This window comes from Mustela nigripes, chromosome 13 (genome assembly GCF_022355385.1).
Source record: "Mustela nigripes isolate SB6536 chromosome 13, MUSNIG.SB6536, whole genome shotgun sequence".
NCBI classification, from domain to species: domain Eukaryota; kingdom Metazoa; phylum Chordata; class Mammalia; order Carnivora; family Mustelidae; genus Mustela; species Mustela nigripes.
The window spans coordinates 53,924,842-53,942,717 of record NC_081569.1 but is presented as its reverse complement, the minus strand read 5'-3'; the positions used below and the strand labels follow the sequence as shown (position 1 = coordinate 53,942,717).

Here is a 17,876-nt window from a genome sequence, read left to right as displayed (position 1 = left end):
ATCACTGCCATCATTAAAAGTTCTTAGGATCTCATCTTCCGTCTCACCTATCATTACTCCCTTCTTCAAGCTAGAAGGCTAAAAAACAAAAAGACGAAAAAACCCGAAGATGGCAAAATTAAACATGTGGTGTTGGGGGGCGAAGGGCCAAAGTGGTGATTTAGCACATTTAGATAATCGCTTATTCACCTTATAAAAGGTGAATTACTTCCACAAGGGTCGATAGCTAAATGAGCTCCAGGACAAGTGTACGTGGAATGCGTGGGTTGAACGCTGCGTGGCTCAGAGCAGGAGCCACCAGCATCTGGTGAGCGAGGCGCCCTCCACCTGCTGGGGGAGCGGTGTGGGCGGAGCTAGGATGAGGAGGGAGGTGACGCACGCGCGATACGGATCAGTCCGCTGGCGGCTAGACCCCCGCCCGAGCGCAGACCGCTGCAGAGTCCTCCGGCTGCCCCTCGGTGAGTCCTGCAGTGATGCCTGCTCGCCCCCCTGAAGCCCACCCGAGACGCGCGGGTTTTACAGGATGGGGAGGGGAGCGGGCGTTGTGCTGAAATCCTTGAGCTGGAGGCTGGGAGCAGACAAAGAGTGGGTGGGGACTAGGAGTTCGGTTATAATAGGAGGGAAAGAGTATGGAGGGAGGAAATTAGGTAGCTCATCAGATCGGAACGGTGTTGGCCAGGGGTTTAAATGAAACAAAGACATCCTGCGTTCACAGCAGGCCAGGGGAAGATGGAGGTGGCTGGAGAGGTTGGTGTCTGCCTCCAGCTTTTCACGTCAGAATTTACTGCCTCAGCAATTTGGGGAACAAGGTTCCATATCTAGGGGTGGCTTGGAAAAAGCCTTGCCTTTACGGGGGGGGAAAAAAAAGGAGGTTATGAATATTGCACTTTCAAGGAAGAAAATGCATCCCCCCAGCCGCCTGCATAGAAGAAGAGTCAAAAGGAGGGTTTGCACAGCCATTGCCTGAAGCGTCCGTCTTAAACAGGTTGGGCAGCTGCAGAGGGAAGCGGCAGGAACATTTGTCCCCTTGTTCTGTAGGCTTCTGGTTCCCTAGAAGGCAACGTTTAAGACAGGTTGACTCCCCAGTGCAGTTTTCTCCCTCTCCCCTCACCACTGCCACGTCCTCAAATTCTAATCTCTGGAACCCAGAGACAATATTGGCAGCGTCATTCTGACAGCATGGGGGCTCTGCCTGGCTCAGCGCTGATGCCCGCCCGCAGCAGCCCTGTCACACAGGTGCTTTCCTCATGCCCGCCCTGCAGACCAAACGGGGGCATGTGGCCAGGACCCCTCAGCTTGCCTCTTCCCGCCTCCAGGACTGCAGAACAGGCCTGAGCTGGCTGCATTTTCAGCCCCTTCAGCTTCTCAAATGTAGTGGATGTCTGCTGAGCTCAGATGTTCCCTTCCACTGCTCCTAACCTTTCTGTGCACCTTTCCCCTTTGTGTCCTCCTGACTCCTTCCTTGGAACCTCTTTTCTCCCCCGGGACTGGGAAAACTCCCCATGTCCCTCTTCCTCTCCTGCTTTCAAAATGGAAGCAAGTTCTTGTCGTTGGGTTGCTTGCTTTACTAAGAGAGGAGAGAGGGTGGTGGCGTTAGGGGTCATGAAGCCCTTTCAGGGAGCTGCAAGCAGAGAACAAGGAGTGAGAACCGTCTTTCCTGGCTGGTCTTCCCAAGGCTGCCACGTGCATAGGGAATTGGCTATCTCGGGTTGTCCTGTTTCTTTAACACCCTTCCACAGCAGATGTTCTGCCCACACTGGACACTTCAGGCAAGCGCAGACCCCTAAGGATTTTTCGATGCAGCCCCCACTGGGTGGGTGGTCCTTGAATCACTCACCTGCGTGATTGATCATCACAGTGGCCAATGGGGGCCAATCGATACACGTTTGGTCTTTTTTTCTGCAGGTGAAAAATGGTCTCTGCAATGGTTTCTACCATGCTCTGCGGCCTAGTATTTTGGCTGACTTTTGGATGGACTCCAGCATCCACATATAGCCCTCGGACCCCTGACAGGGTCTCAGAAACAGATATCCAGAGGCTGCTCCATGGCGTTATGGAGCAGCTGGGCATTGCCAGACCACGGGTAGAGTATCCAGCTCACCAGGCCATGAATCTTGTGGGCCCACAGAGTATCGAAGGTATTTACTGTGTTCTCCAAGTTCAAAGCTTCCAGTAGTACTTAAAATAACGCATGTTGAAGAAACTATTTCCTCCCTCCGTTTCCCATTTCTTCTTCTTCTCAACAGTATATACATGCATGCTTCCACATTAAGAATAGGAGTACCAGGGCACCTGGGTGGCTCAGTGTGTTAAGCCACTGCCTTCTGCTCGGGTCATGATCTCAGGGTCCTGGGATCGAGCCCCACATCGGGCTCTCTGCTCAGCAGGGAGGCTGCTTCCCTACCTCTCTCTCTGCCTGCCTCTCTGCCTACTTGTGATCTCTCTCCCTCTGTCAAATAAATAAATAAAATCTTAAAAAAAAAAAAAAAGAAAGAAAGAAAGAATAGAAGTACCAAGAGAACAGGGACCTAATCTATCTCACTCACAGCTGGAGCCCTAGCACCTTGCACAGTCCAGTACATTAATATTTGAACGAATAAAGGAACATCTAGTGTTATCCCTAAAGAAAGATTGGAACCCAGACTCCTCGTCTCCTCCCATACTGATCTTTACGGAGCTGTGTCCAGCTGGTTCTCTCTTTGAGTCATTGCCAACCAGCATTTGTGAAAAATCCTTAAAACGCAGGACCTATGGGTTCGGACTTGACTCTTAGGGATGATATCGTATAAATATGAAGGGAGCTGAAAGACGTACTGACATTGAATTTCTGTCAAAAAACGTTTTTTGAAATAGTTTTTTGTGGTTTTTTTTAAGATTTTATTTACTTATTTGACAGACAAGAGATCACAAGTAGGCAGAGGCAGGCAGGCAGAGAGAAAGCAAAGGAAGCAGGCTCCCTGCTGAGCAGAGAGCCCAAGGAGGGCTCCCAGGACCCCAGATCATGACCTGAGCCGAGGGTAGAGGCTTTAACCCACTGAGCCACCCAGGTGCCCTGAAATAGTTTTAATTGTAGCAAATGTTACTTAAATTTTTTTAGTGTGGCAAGACCACCCCCCCGAATTTTTTTGATGTTTCCGGAAATGTCACTGTAATACTTATATTAAAAAGCGGTACTTTGTTGTTTCATGATTTATTTGTAGAGAGAATCTGAATCTATTTCTTACAAGTTGGTGACAAGCAGGTGCCTTATTTCCATGCCTTGCTTTGTATGCTCTCTGATTCTGAACAATCTCTTTCTCCAGTGAGGAGGAGCCAACAGCAGTAAGTTGGTTAATTTAGGTTAACTGCAAGGGAGCACTCCAAATCTTTGCCCGTGTAAGTGGGTCCTGAGGAAAAATGTGAATTCTCTCTGCGTTTTGTCAAAATGCGTAACCAGCAAATACTCTTCCGTATGGATGGATGATGAATCATTTTTCCTGAGTCTGTGATTTCCTACAAATGCCATTTTCCCTGGAGACTGGTCAGTGCCGTGGATGTTGTTGATAAACGATTCTCGTTTTTGTCTTGTTAACCCGTAGTTGTAAGCCATCAAGAGGAGAGCTACCTCTGTGGGATTGTTGTCTGTGTAGGTTGGCATCAGATTAACAGATAATTTGAATCAGCAAGCGTGCAAACCTAGCACAGGGCTTAAATCGGAGTAAATCATTGCCACCTCTTTAGGGAGAATCTCACTTCTTCCCAGCACCCGCCGCCTGTCGCTCCTAGCATAACTATCCACTTCAGACCAGCTTTTTCGAGACAGTAGATATCTGCCCTTTTACCACAGTCAGTGCTTGATTCGTTCCCCCGCCGTCGTCATGGAGAAAGCTTTCCCAGTTTCCATTAATACCTGATGCCTGATCATCTGTGTGGAAGGGAAAGAGCAGCTCCCTGGGCGGGCAAAGCCTGTGTTTTTCCAGAGCCTCGTTTCCTTGGACTCTGAATCCCATTATTTAGCGCCCACTCCATGCCAGCCCCGGTGCAGGGCCTGGGGCAGCTGTGTCCTCAGAGAATCTCGGGCTGGGAGTGGGAGCTGGGGAGAGGTTACCACCCTGCACCATGTATGGCAGGTTTTGGGGGAGATGTCGAGACAACCAGCCGTCAGGGAAGCGAAGAATAGGAGTAATTTATTCTGCTTGGGAGTGGATGGGCATGGCTAGAAGGAAATACTTCTGTGGAGAAGCTACATTTGATTTGGGTTTGGAAGTCTGAATTGGAATTCAGCAGGGAATAATACTAAAGGAAAAGGCATGGAGCTTTTTTTTTCTTTTTCAAGATTTTATTTATTTATTTGTCAGAGAGAGAGAGGGAGAGAGAGCACAATCAGAGGGAGCAGTAGGAGGAGAGGGAGAAGCAGGCTCCCTGCTGAGCAAGAAGCCTAGTGCAGGACTTGATTCCAGGACTCTGGGATCATGATCTGAGCTGAAGGCAGATTCTTAACTGACTGAGTGAGCCACTGAAGGACCCAGTTAGAAAAGGGGTTTTTCTTTCTCATTTTTTATAGAAAGGATAGACCTAATGCGTGTATTCTGGTGTGAATTTTGACACACGTTTAACACAGACTGTTGGCGAAGACGCCTGAGTTTCAGTACCAGCGCCATTATTTACTAGTGATGTGACGTTGAGCAAATTCCTTAACTTCTCTGTGCTTCCATTTAGCTTGGGGATAGAATTTGAATTTCCTGAATTTACTGCTTGAATATGAATTTATTACTTGCAAGCTGGTAATATTCTGGTTCAGAAAAAAGGTGTTTGCATGCCTAATTGCACTACCATGGAATCATTTCTGAATGAATCACTACCACACTGGAGATGACTATGACTGGACTCTGAGTCCCTTGCAGGAAGGTCTGTTCAGTATCTAACAAATGGCAGGTTGAAGATAATTTTCCCTTCTTTTGTCTACTTTGATTAATTAATCTTACGATCCTCAGATTAATCTCATTAGTAAAGATACATATTAGCTCTCAAACATAGGGTTATAAACTAGCCTTTCAGTATAGGATATAAGATCAGTATAAATTACCCATATGTCTCATTAGAAAACTTGCCCTCCTTTGATCTCATACCCCTTGTAGCTATGGTACCATTTTGCTGCTGCTCTTCCCAGCATCTGTTCACCATGCACTGATGGTCTTCCCTCCTCCCCAACCCATTCTCTCCTAGTCCATGGTTCCTGCCCCTTATTTGTCAGGTCAACAAGTATTTCTTGAATGCCAGGCACTGTTTTAGGTGCCGGGGAAAGAAACATGAACCTCAAAGACTGGCGGGACAGGAGAGATACAGTCCCTACACAAACAGATAAGTTAAAATATGTAATAAGTCAGATGGTTATAAGTGCTCTAAAAATATAAAGCAGAGGAGGGGGATGGAGGAAACAACTCAAAATTGGAGTCGGGGCTCCTCCCTGGGAAGCCAAGCTAAGTTCTGAGAGCTGGAGAGTGAGCTGGGTGGTAGGTGGAGAAAGACATCCCAGGCAGAGAGCTGCACATGCAAAAGCAAGGAGGCTAGTGTGGCCAGAGCCCAAGACAGGGGAGCATGGTCGGAAGGAGCCTGGGGCAGGAGGAGGCTGGGCACGGGGAGACAGAACTCCTCCCAGGGTCTTTGGCTTGTCCTCTGAGTGTCTATCCTCGAAAAGGATCACTCCATCTGCTCTATTGAAATAAAGTCTTCCTACGGGGAGGGAGGACTAGAATGGGGGAGCTCATTTAAGAGGCCCCTGTGATAATCCAAGGGAGAGATGTACTAGCACGATAGGTAGAGAGGCAGTGAGACAGCTGGTGGGTATATTTTGAAGCTAGAACCAACAGGTTTTGCTGGTAGGTGGGAGGCAGGAACTGAAAGAAAGAGGAGTCAGGGGTGACACCAAGATTTTGGCCTGAGGAACTGAAAAGGAACACTTTTTTCCCCAGAGGAGCACACTGAGCCTCTCCAGGGAAAGAGTTCACGTTCAGCTTTCCACCGTGAATTTTGAGATGCCTTAGACCGTTCTGTTCGGGGCCGGCCACTCACTTGCCACATTCACCGACGTTCTGCCTTCATCATATTCAGCCTTGGCAGCATTCAGCACACTGGACCTTCTTAAAACCCTTGCCTTTCTTGGGTTTTGCACCAAGATGGCACACTCTTGGCTTTCCTCCTTGCCCTTTTCCCCATTACCTCTTTTCTTCGCTGTCTCCTTGGCAGTTTTCTGCTGCTGCTCTAAGGGCCGCTTTAAGTTAATCCGCTCTCCAGGGCTCAGTGCTGGCTCTGTTTCTTTTATTCTTCTCAATTCTCTGTCAAGAGGATTTTGTTTCTTCTCTTGACTCCAAATGCTATTTCTTTGCTGATGATGCCAACATTTGTATTTTCAACCCAAACTTGTTTCTTGTATATCTAGAGACTCCTGTGAATTGTTAAATTACCGTATGTCAATCCTGATTTCTCTACCACCACTTTCATCAACCTGTTTATGTCAGTCTTTTCTGTCTAAATGAATAGTGCCACCACTTAGCCATGCATGCAGGCTAAAAACCTGGAATAAGCCTCCATTTTATCCATTTCATGTCATACCCAAATTATTAGCAATTTATTTCATTTCTGTTTCTAAAATACATCTGTATTTGCCTGCCCTCTTTTTCCTCTGGCTCTACTCCAAACACCCTCGTTCAAGATACCATTGTGCCTGGCAATGAATTTATGAAAGTGTCTGTGAGAAACCTCATCACTTCTACTTTTTGTTTCTTTCAAATTGTTCTCCATAGGAAAGGCAGAGTTACACTTTAAAAATACAAGTTTAAATCCCATTAATGTCACTCTCCAGGGTTAAAATTCAATCAATGGCTTCCCACTGCACCTGGGTTAAAAGTAACACTTCTAGGGGGCACCTGGGTGGCTCAGTTGGTCAAACAACTGCCTTCAGCTCAGATCATGATCCTGGAGTCCCAGCATCGAGGCCTGTGTGTGTGTGGGGGGGGGTCCCCACTCAGCAGGGAGTCAGCTTCTCCCTCTGACCCACCCCTCCTCTCATGCTCTCTCTCTTTCTCATTCTCTCAAATAAATAAATAACATCTTTAAAAATATAAATAAAATAAGAATAAGAGGGGCGCCTGGGTGGCTCAGTGGGTTAGGCCGCTGCCTTCGGCTCAGGTCATGATCTCAGGGAGCCTGCTTCCCTTCCTCTCTCTCTGCCTGCCTCTCCATCTACTTGGGATTTCTCTCTGTCAAATAAATAAATAAAATCTTTAAAAAATAATAAGAAGAAGAATAACACTTCTTGCCACGTCCTGCAAGGATACACACCTCCTGCACACTCTTCCCGCTAACCTCGCTCCGCTGTCCACTCCCACCCACCTCGCTCTCACCCTGGTCACACCAATGGGCTTACTCCAGCTTCACACCTTGTGTTCTTCCTTCTCTGCTGGCAGATCTTCCTCTTAGGTCTTGGTTTCAAAGTCCTCTACTCAGAGAAGGCTGCCGTGACCACACCTGCTCTGAGTAACACCTATTCTCCGTCACGGTGTCCTTTTTGGGGTTTTTGTTTTGTTTTGTTTTTCTAACCCCCATAGTATCTTTTATAATTTATAATTAGTATTTGTTTCCTTTCCCATTGTCTGTCTCCCCATTGGAGTATAAACTCCATGAGGCTCTTATTTACTGCTTTAAATCCAGACACAGAGTAGGCACACAGTTAATATTTGAAAAACGAATACATACTATCAGGGGAAAATATATCTAGCAGCAACAGATAAGTAAATACTATTTGACATCTGGATCTGTTGAGGCTTCTTCTCTTCTTTCAGTTCGAGGCAGGTGTTTCTTTTCTGTTCCATGATTTATTTATTTATTTATTTATTTTACTCTGTCTAGAAGGTTTTTCCCAGAGCTCAGAGTGATATGCACTGAGCAAGAAGTCTGTTGACTTCGATGGTGACTGAGAGGTGTATAAAGTTGGTTCCCTTTGTATTCCTGTCTTGTTGAGACCCAGGAAGGACGTTTTGCAGTTCCAGCACTGAACCAGCAGAGGGCCAACCAGACATCGGAGGATTCCCAAAACTTGGTAACCAGCCTCCTGGTTGATGGGCTAATTGTTCAGTGGTCACTGGGGAACAAACATTTGCAATAAATGAGGACCAACTTGTGGTTTTATAGACAACAGAACACGGGGGCTGAGGGCTGGCCATATTGTTCACTAGTTGTGTGTGACCTTGGCAAGTTCTGTGAGCCTTCGTCTTCTCTTGTGTCCAGTGGGGTCACGGGCAGTTGGCAGGTGCTGTTAGTAACTTCTCATTCAGTGGATTACTAACAGCACATTTTCAGGCTCTCCTGGCTTTCCCCTGATAGGATTTCTGACGACTCATCTGGTTAGCGGTACCGTTCAGATAGGCTTCAGTGCGTTTCAGCAGTGGCGGTCTTTCCCCGAGCCCAAAGTTGCTCACATGTCCCTGGGACCTACCTGAATGGCTACTATGGTTCTCTTGTCCCAAGAAACAAGTGAGGCTACCAGCCGGCCGAGGTGATTCAGAGAGCCGTTTGCCAGGGGACAGAGACTCCTGGGAGCCAGGAGTGGCTCTCCCAGCTGAAACTACTCTTGGCCTTGGATGAACCCAACCAGAAAATATGCTTTGGTTTTCAGAATGTTAACAGCCTCAGGTAAAAGAGAGTCTCCTCAGCGCCACCGGTTCATTTTTCCCCACAATTCTAGGACACCAGATGCCTAGCTCTGTGATAAGACCAGGTAACAAACCACCGGTTAGAAATTTGTAAACACTGGCATTTGATGGTTTCAAATAATTTTAAAGCTATATTGCTAAGCATAAAAAGGCCCTAATTTTTTTTACAATGCTCACTTCTGGACCTCAGTTTTTCTCTTTTCAAAATAGAGAGAACCAAAATTGTTTTCTTAATAAATATCAAAGGGAGAAAGAGTCCTTTTAGGGTAAAACCTATTTGAAGGGGCAGATCCTAAAGGAGCTTTAGCCAGCCTTTGACCTCTGTAAAGGACTGCAGTGCCTCCATCGTGCCACAGGGGGGCAGCAGTTGCTTCTCATTTGAAGGTTGGACGGGAGAGCGACTTCAACCTTGACCAGCACCTGGGCCTCTGTTTCTGGCTAGTCTCTCTGCAGTTGGGGGAAAGAATGGGGCTGACTCTTGATATCCTGACTAAAATCCGTCTAGGCTGCCCTCATCCTGGGCGAGCCATCGAGAACACTGGGTTGGCTCTTTAGGAAGAGAGGGCTTCTTGTTTGTCCCCTTTGGGGTTGCATTCAGCACACCCTCAACTCAAATCCTTAAAAAAGTCCCTGGATGATTTCCAGTTTCTCATCTTGCTCAACTGCATGCAGAATGAAAAATTCAAAAGGAGAAGGGGGAGGTTTGGCGTTTGGAGTGAGGGGGACGTGGAGGCAGGACAGGAAGATGAAAATAGTGGGTGTCTTTCTGTGTTGGGTTTACGTTACCCTGGGCCGTCCAGAGGCAGGCGTCCAGGAGGCGGGTAGCTGTATATGACGCAGGAGAGATGCTGGGGCGAAGGGAAATATGTCACGGGCGTCCCCAGGGTCGCGGTGGCTAATGCCGTAGGAATGGAGGAGGTGACCCTGGGTGAGGGTCAAGGAGAAGAAGCAGAGCGCCTAAGAAGGAGGCCTGGAAGTCTCCTCCCAGAGTGCCAGGTAGAGGAACCTGCGGGGGAAGCAGAATGACAGGTCAGAAAGCACCAGAATGATGATGTGCACAGAAGACAAGGGAAGAGTGTCTCAGGAATGGGGAGTGCTCCGCATGGTAAAAATCTGCAGAGAGGTCACCTGAAACCAGGGCCACTGGTGTAGAGTGTTCAATGGGCGGGACAGCACCAAAGTTACTGGGGGGCCTCGGGCAGAAACTGTCAGGCAGGAGACAGGGAAGATGACCCTGGAGGTCAGGTAAGAGACAGAAGACTGAGTCATCCTGACAGAGGGAATGGCAGGGATGCGGGGCATAGGGCTGAAGAAGGTGTTTGTGTAGGTTATCGTGCCAGGAAGGGAGAGATCTGAACTTGCTTACGTGCCGATGGGCCAGAAACTGGCGGGGGAGCTCGGAAGACGTGGCATGAAAAGCAGATAACCGAGGGGTGTAAGCTCCTGAGCAGGTGGGGCGGAATGAGACCTAGAACGCAGGTGGCCTGAGTCCGGCCCTTCCTCTGCTGGGAAGAAAGGGAAGAGGCAGAGGGGCGTCGGTGTGCAGTGAAGTTTGGAGGTTTGGGTCTCAGTATTTGCAGTCACTCTGTACTACTTCAAGCCGCATGCTCAGAATTAAAATAACGATACAAGAAGGAAAGGCAGTGGGCTCCCCAAACCTCTATTCTTTGCTCTCTTAGAGATCTCATACACCTGACCTATACGGGTTTTGATGTTTTATGAATTTGTATTAGAAAAACTCAGTTTCCCTACTGTGTCACACGGACACCACACTCACAACACTTCTAAACCGCATGTGCTGGGGAGGGAGAGGTTCCCTTCACCAGGCTGCTCTGTGACCCGGGCTGGGTAGTCTACAGTTCAACTCAATTCTGACACTACTTCCCTAGAGGTAGTGTCAGATACCACAAGGCTCCCCGAATCCAGACGCCAATCCCAAGTCCAGCTTGTCACCTGTGCTTCTGACTGCCTGACTGTCAATCTGAGCTTCCCACCACCCCTTGTTTGTTGCACTGATTTTCTAGAGCCACTCACAGAAATCAGGGAAACACTTACTTATATTCACTGGTTTATGAAAAGATATGATGAGGAGAGAGATGTACAACCAGCGGAAGAGATACTGACTCAGGAACTCAGCCAGTGGGCGAGTTCAGGAGGGTCCAGAAGGAAGGAGCTTCTGTCCCCATGGGGTTGGGGCGCATTACCCTCCCCATGTGGATGTGTTCACCAACCTGGAAACTCCCCGAACGCTGTACTTTTGGGGGTTTATGGAGGCTTCATTACATAGGCAGGATCAATCATTAACTCTGTTTTCAGCCCTCACCCCTCTCCGGAGAATGAGGGCGGGACTGAAAATCCCAAGCTTCTAATCACAGTCTCGTCTTTCTGTTGACTGGCCCTCATGGAAGAGCCCCCCAGGAACCTCCCCCACCCCCTCGCCCCCCGAGTCATTCCATTAGAACAGAATACACTGCTCAGAATCCTCAATTGACTGGCTTTGCTTATACCTCCTCACTCAGGACCCAGGTCCCCTCAAAATGCCTTAAATATTTCTTGAGATCCCAGAGCCCAGCACAGGCATGACCTTGACTGGAAAGCATTGATGGGCTGCCATGGGCACTTACCGGATTCCCCCTTCTCCTGGTCTCCTTCAGCTGGGTTCCACCTCAGCGCCAGCCTGCAGCCTCCGGCGGCCTCCGGCGGTTGTAGCCTCAGGGATTTGTGTTAGCACGTATCGGGTGCCGAGGCCTGGGGATATCCCTCAGTGTACCTCATGCCCCTAAATCCTACACACTTCTTAGGAAAACCGCTTTCCCTTTTATTCCTCACTGTTCTGTGCTTTTCATAGGATCCACAGGAGAGGTTGGGTGGGGAGGGAAATCTAAGCATCAGACAGCAGGGGGCGCTAAGAATCCCTCCCTTCCCGCTGACCTCAGAGGCCAGACTTGTACCTGCCACGGTTTGGGCAAGCCAGACCTGACTTTCCTTCAGCAGGAGCTGTATCCTTGGGGGCGGGGGTGAGGGGCTGTTTCAGTGGGTGGGGGCTGCCCAGGTCCTCGTGCAAACTGGCTTCCAGCAGGTGTCCTCCTGGACATGCTGTTCTGTCTCAAGCCCGAAGCAGGTTCAAGCCAGGCCCTTGTCTCCCATCACCTGAGACACCCAGTCTGGGCCAAGAGCGAGACAGCCAGAAGCTCGCGGCGTCCCCAGGGAAGCCAAGTGAACAATGTTCCAGATGTAATTGACCAAAGTGGATCACGCACGTGGAGGAAATGGAGTAGTAGCAACGAGTATTTTATGGTTTGCAAAAATACTTTCCAGTACTCTGTCTCATCTGATAGAACCTTTATAGCGGTGAAGAAAGTGTAAAGTTGCCCACAGTCACACAGCCTGAGCTTTACGAGCTGGTGGGCAAGCCAGCTGTGTCAGGCTTGAGTGTGTCTCTCCCAGCAGCTGTCTTCCATCCCCGTAGACTTGTATAATCCTGTGATTCTTAGCTGAGAAGCTGTAATGATGCTGGGAGTCGTGGTAAACCACATGAGGATTCAGGCAGATGGTGTTTCTGGGACGCGAAGTTTCAGGAAGCAAATTATCTGACAGACTGCCCTCTTGGAACAAATTGGTACAAATACCTTGGGCACCATGATTTGGAGAGAAAGCTATTGAAGCAGGCTGGAAGGGTTTAGCAGACCCCAGCTTAGCACCACAATTAAAATTAAGCGTGCATCTTTGAGCGTGGCGTGCCATGGAGTTGGAGTAGTGGTAGGGGCACGTGGTGTTGGGGGTGTGTGGCGTGGGTAGTGAAGCAGGATGCGCACTGAGGCAGGAAACCCAGGGCTCGGTCCTGCCTCGGACCAGCTGGGTGGCACTGAGCAAGTCCCTTTAAGCTCCGTGAGGTTTATTTTCCCATTCTGCACACGGAGGTAAGCGATCCGGTCCGTCTTATGGGGCTGATAGGAAAGTCAAGTTAAATAATGGATAGAACAGTGTTTGGGACAATAGAGAGCATCACACAAATGCAAAGCCTCATTCTCATGGAGCTGCTGCTTTTGTTCCCTCACATGTATCTCCTGGTGGTTGGCTCCGGGGGTAGAAGATGGTCCTGACTGTGGTCATACTCTGTGTTCTCTCTTCCTTACATCCTTCCCCTAAGTGTGGCCTTGGAAAACTGCCACCAAACGTTGTGAATCTTTGGATGAATGGGCTTCCCTCTGGTCTTACGAAGTGCTCTGCCCTCTCAGTGTTCTCCTGAGGAGTCTGGGCCACGTGACTGTCCTGAGGATGGATGCTTTCCAGAAACCCTGGTAAAGGGCAGCTTCTTCACACTCAACCACACTCTGTTCCTTCTCTTGTCCTTGTGGCTGTTTAAATACTGTCTTTTAACATGAGATAGGCTATAGAAACATCTTTTTTTATTTTTTAAAGATTTTTATTTATTTATTTGTCAGAGAGAGCACAAGTGTGGGGAGGAGCTGGCAGAGGGAGAAGCAGGCTTCCTGCTGAGCAGGGAGCGCCGTACGTGACTCCATCCCAGGATCCCGGGATCATGACCCAAGCTGAAGGTAGACGCCTAACAGACTGAGCCACCCAGGCATCCCCAGAAACATCTTTAAAGTCAAGAAGTATATTTAGTCAGCTGCTAAGCCAAGCACGAAGCACGGTTCTGGAGACGTCAGGGATGGCAGCATAAGGGGTGAGCACAGGGGAGCTGGAAACCGTGCCCTTCGTGTCTTGAGAGTGGGCTGTCCGCGTGTCGGCATGGCTGGGAGGCAGCGATCAGAGCTGCATTGGAACCATGCATTCTATCAAAATGTCGTCTAACACATTTCCAGTTTTGTTTATTGAATAAGTAATCATTGAGCGCCTACTACCGGCCAGGAATTATTGCCTTCATGCATTTTTGAAACCAGTAAGCAACCCATCTAAATCATTACATTGATCTTCATAAAATAAGCAGGAGTCAGGCATTATCTTCTTTTAACCTGTTAGTAAAGGTTAAATTCTGGAGGAATGGAGTTGTTTTAGAGATAATTAGAATGGAGCAAGATTTGGCTGCTTTTTGCCGTACTGCTCCATCCCTGACTGGGCTTCCCATTGGTGTGTCAGTCTAGAGGCATCCAGACCTGCAGAGTGACAACACAAGAAACATCAGGAAGGATGAACTGTGTTTTCACGTACCGTCTCACCCTAGTGAGGGGACTGGCTAAATGGACATCAGTAACACTGATATCCAGGGAAGGTGTTGGCCCAGAAGAGACATTACAGATGAGCTGAACTTGAGCTGGGCCTCCTTTAGGAGGGGTAGGAGGTGGATCACGGAGACTCAGGTTCCAGCAGCGAGAAGCGGGAAGAAATGCACTATTTAGCTAGTACGTGCTGAGTGTAGGGTAGCGATGGGGAGAGGCGGCAGCAGCAGGAAAGGCTGGACACTTTGAAGAATGTCACCGAATTTCTCTACTTAAGAGCATCTGGGGAATAGGGCATGTGGTCAGTATTGTTCAGAGCCCTAAGACGCCCCGAGGAAGCTCCCAACCCACCGCCCATCACCTGACCCGCAGAGTGTCTTCCCAGTCCTCTCTTTTTGCAGATAGAAAGGCTCCCCGAATCTGGAGATGCCCTCCGCGGGAGGAATGGTGGTCACAGTGGTATTGGGCGGGCGCGGGGATTGGATATTTGTCTTTGTGTTTGACAAATCCATGCACCTTTGGTGCCAACACCATTGGGGTTTCTTCTATCACTCAGCACTTAGGGATGTCAGAAAGATCAAGGGAACATGTTTTCTGCCGTGCTCTCCAATGTATAAACTGATTGTACAATCTGTAAAATGGACCTTTGTCATACCCGCCCCACCTTTTCCACATGTTTCTTCACAGGGACACATCTGATCATAAGGTCCCAGTGGGTCAGACACTGGCCTCCCCCAGCACTTTAGAACCTACTTCGTCTCCAGTGGGCGGTCTCCATGAGGCAGTCTTCCAGCAGGAAGGGAAGGGTCCACTGGCCTGTGGCCTGACCGAGACAGGGCGAGACTTACGCAGAGCCTGGCGTGACCCTGGCGATGGACCCCTCCCACTCACGGCACCGCCCGCTGTTTCCCCCAGTAGCCTGTCAGAGTCTGTCTTGGCACAAGACGGATCGTGGCTCAGAGGACGCTCCACCCTGGCGACTGGCCCAGGGGACCTTTCCGATGCCACTCTCTGGTACGACACACAGCTCAGAAGGCCTGGGTCAGCAAACCCTACGTGGTTTGGATACGAGGAGGGTGACTAACATTTTCCCCTCAAGCAGCGGGAATGGATGGGCCTGCTGGGAAGGATTCCCCTGCTGGAAACTATGGAAGACGCCGGTCTCCTGAATTGAACCGGCGCGTCTCTTCGCCTGCCTCTTCGTTTATTTCCGTCGTTGTCGTCTTCTTTTCTGTCCTTCCCTGGATGGTGGGAGGGACCATTTTGTGGAGGTTGTGCCGACGCTGAAGAGGCCCTGCTCACTGGAGTGTGCAAAAACATGGCAGCAGCGCAGGTGCTGTGGTCTGCAATGTTTCCGAAGGGAAGGGGAAGAGCAGTTACTCTGACAGCAAGTGATGCATTATCCTAATATCATAGAGAGTTGTATTTTTTTTTTTTTTTTTTTTTTTTGCATGTGTGGTCACTGAAGAGATTTTTGGCAGTTGGCTCTCCCTTAACTAGATCTGTATACAGCACGCTGGAGCCTGGTTAAGTGCCTCTGGTTTTTTTTACAGTCAGAGTTTTGGTGCCTAGGGGTCTGGGCAGCGGACGAGGAGGACGTGTCTGCAGGCAGGGAGTGGTCGGCGTGCTCCCAGCTTGCCAGATCCGTGGCTGCGATGCCCTGCTCTGTTCCCCCAGGCTCCAGGGGAGGCCGCATCACCTCTCAGTCCCTGCAGGATGGCCTAGAGGAGCGTGCACGGGTGACTGCCTTGCTCCAGTTGAGGCAAAGGAGCGAGAGGCAACGGTGGGATGTCCCCGAGCCCTCCCAGACGGTGCCGACACTGTCCTGATGTAGAAGCTGTAAGAGGGCGGGTGTCTTGGGTCTAGACTTCTGGTCTCCGTAGGCCATTTTTAATGTCAACGAATAGACTTAAAAAGAGAGCCAAATCATTCAGTGTCAGGGAAAAAGTACAAGAAACCCCCATGGGTGGACGGGCCCCCATCCCTGATGAGTAGCTTTGGCTGATAATGAGAGATGCGCACAGGACACCTGTGTATGTGCCCTTTGGTGCTCAGCAAGCTCAGCCTTTCCACCACAGGGCAGACCCAGCTGGGCGCTGTTGGAACCGGAGATCAGCTCTTCCCCTATGTTAGCCCCAGAACTTAGAACATTTGCCTCTGTTTGGTAACTACACTTGGTAATCGCTATTGTAGACCCAAGAATTCTTTTTTTCTTTTATCCTGTCAACCTGGATATTGAAGGTCTAGAATCCAGGGAGAGCCCCATCTATATTTTAAACGCATAATTGAGAAGGATTAAAAGTTGGAGGAACTTTTTTAAATAACATCTTACAAAAAGAAAAACTGCGTTGAGTACAAGTGTTATTTCTTTAAATGTGGTTCTAGGGGGAAGAGAACTAAGACTTATAATCTATCGACTATTTGCCTGATGCTTTATATATTGTTATTTAAAAATCCTCAAAATCCTATGTGATGATTGCCTTTCATAAGGGCAAGTTGAGGTGTAAAGTGTGTGAGCGGTTGGCCCAGCACTGACCAGCTAAGGGAGATAGGATCTGGATTCCAATCCTGGGAGTTAGTCTCCAGAGCCAGGTTTTCACCCCCAACACTCCTGATGTTGGGCCAGAGAAATCTCTGTTATGGGGGCTGCATCTCTGCCCACGAGATGCAGGTAGAATCCCCCGACTTATGACCGCCAGGAATGTCTCTAGATACTGCCCTCTGCCAGTCAGCAGTGGAGAACCACGCTCCAGGGGATTAGTGTTTCCTGCTGTGGCACATTCCGAAAGAAATTCGGGGGTGCCCTTAAAGACTACAGATGCTACCGTTCACTATTGTTTGTAGTGATTTTTCTTGTTATAACCATAATAAAGTCCACTTGTGGATGATTTGGAAAATAAATTGTTTATCATTTCACCACCTAGAGAGACCCGCTTTCAACATTTAATATATTTCCTTCCAGTATTTTTCTCTATGCACATACATGTAGTTTTAAAAAATCATACTTTTTTTTTTTAAAAAAAGGATTTATTTACTTGAGAGAGAAAGAGAGAGCAGGGGGAGGGGAAGAGGGAGAGAGAGAATCTTAAGCAGACTCTGCGCTGAGCACATAGCCCGATGTGGGGCTCCATCTCACAAGCCCAAAATCATGACCTGAGCTGAAGCTAAGAGTCAAAGCTTAACCAATTCAGCCACCCAGGTATCGCCCAAATCATACCTTTGTATCTGAATGTTTATAAACATATTCATATTTTTATGTGAATTTTATACTTAATATTATATAAAGAACTTTTTATATTTCATTAAATAATCATTAATTATTTTTAGTAACTGCATTATATCTTTTTTTATGTTTATGTCACAGTTCAGTTAAGCATTACCCAAATGTTGGACATTTAGAGTTTCTCCAGTTTGTTTGCATCATAAATATTGCTTCAGTGAACGTATCAGCACAAACGTCTTTGTGTGGACTCCTGATCATTTCTCTAGGGTATATATATATTTCTATAAAAAGAGAAATTGGGTCAAGCTCCATGCCTGTTTTTAGGCCCCATTTCCTCCATATTGTTACATTTTTTTCTGTAAATGCTGGACTAGCCTGGCTACCTTCTCCTATCTGTTCATGGGAGTCTTAACTTGCTTCCTCACTGGGAGTATTACCTTTTTTTAATCTGTTCATTTGGCAGGCAAAATAGCACTCATTGTCTAAATTTGCATTCATTGGATGACCAAAAACACTGACCATCTTGGGGGACCTGAGTGGCATAGTCGGTTGAGCCCCCAGTCTTGGTTTCAACTCAGGTCGTGGTCAGAGGGTCATGGGATTGAGCCCTGCACTGGGTTCCGTGCTCAGCGTGGTTTCTGCTGGAGGTTCTCTCCGCCTCTGCCCCTCCTGCTTGTGTGTGCTCTAAGATAAATGAATAAATAAGTCTTTAAAAAAAAAAAAAAAGCCTGACCATCTTCCCATCTATTATATAGCTATTTACTTTTATTATGCTCCAAA

At 48.3% G+C, this 17,876-nt stretch overlaps 1 protein-coding gene across 3 annotated transcripts in view; it reads left to right on the top strand.

The window, feature by feature from the left end:
• Positions 1 to 339: 339 nt before the first annotated feature.
• The window catches only part of SCG5 (secretogranin V), a 52,291-nt gene continuing 34,754 nt past the window's right edge, over positions 340 to 17,876 (top strand). For 2 of the 3 annotated variants that reach the window (XM_059372459.1, XM_059372458.1), the window contains exons 1-2: positions 372 to 458; positions 1,906 to 2,138. In XM_059372459.1, the coding sequence (XP_059228442.1) occupies positions 1,913 to 2,138 (226 nt within the window). In that variant the 5' untranslated portion in view covers positions 372 to 458; positions 1,906 to 1,912. Of the gene's footprint in view, positions 459 to 1,905; positions 2,139 to 17,876 lie in introns of all 3 variants that reach the window. The other variant, XM_059372460.1, reaches the window with a different exon arrangement.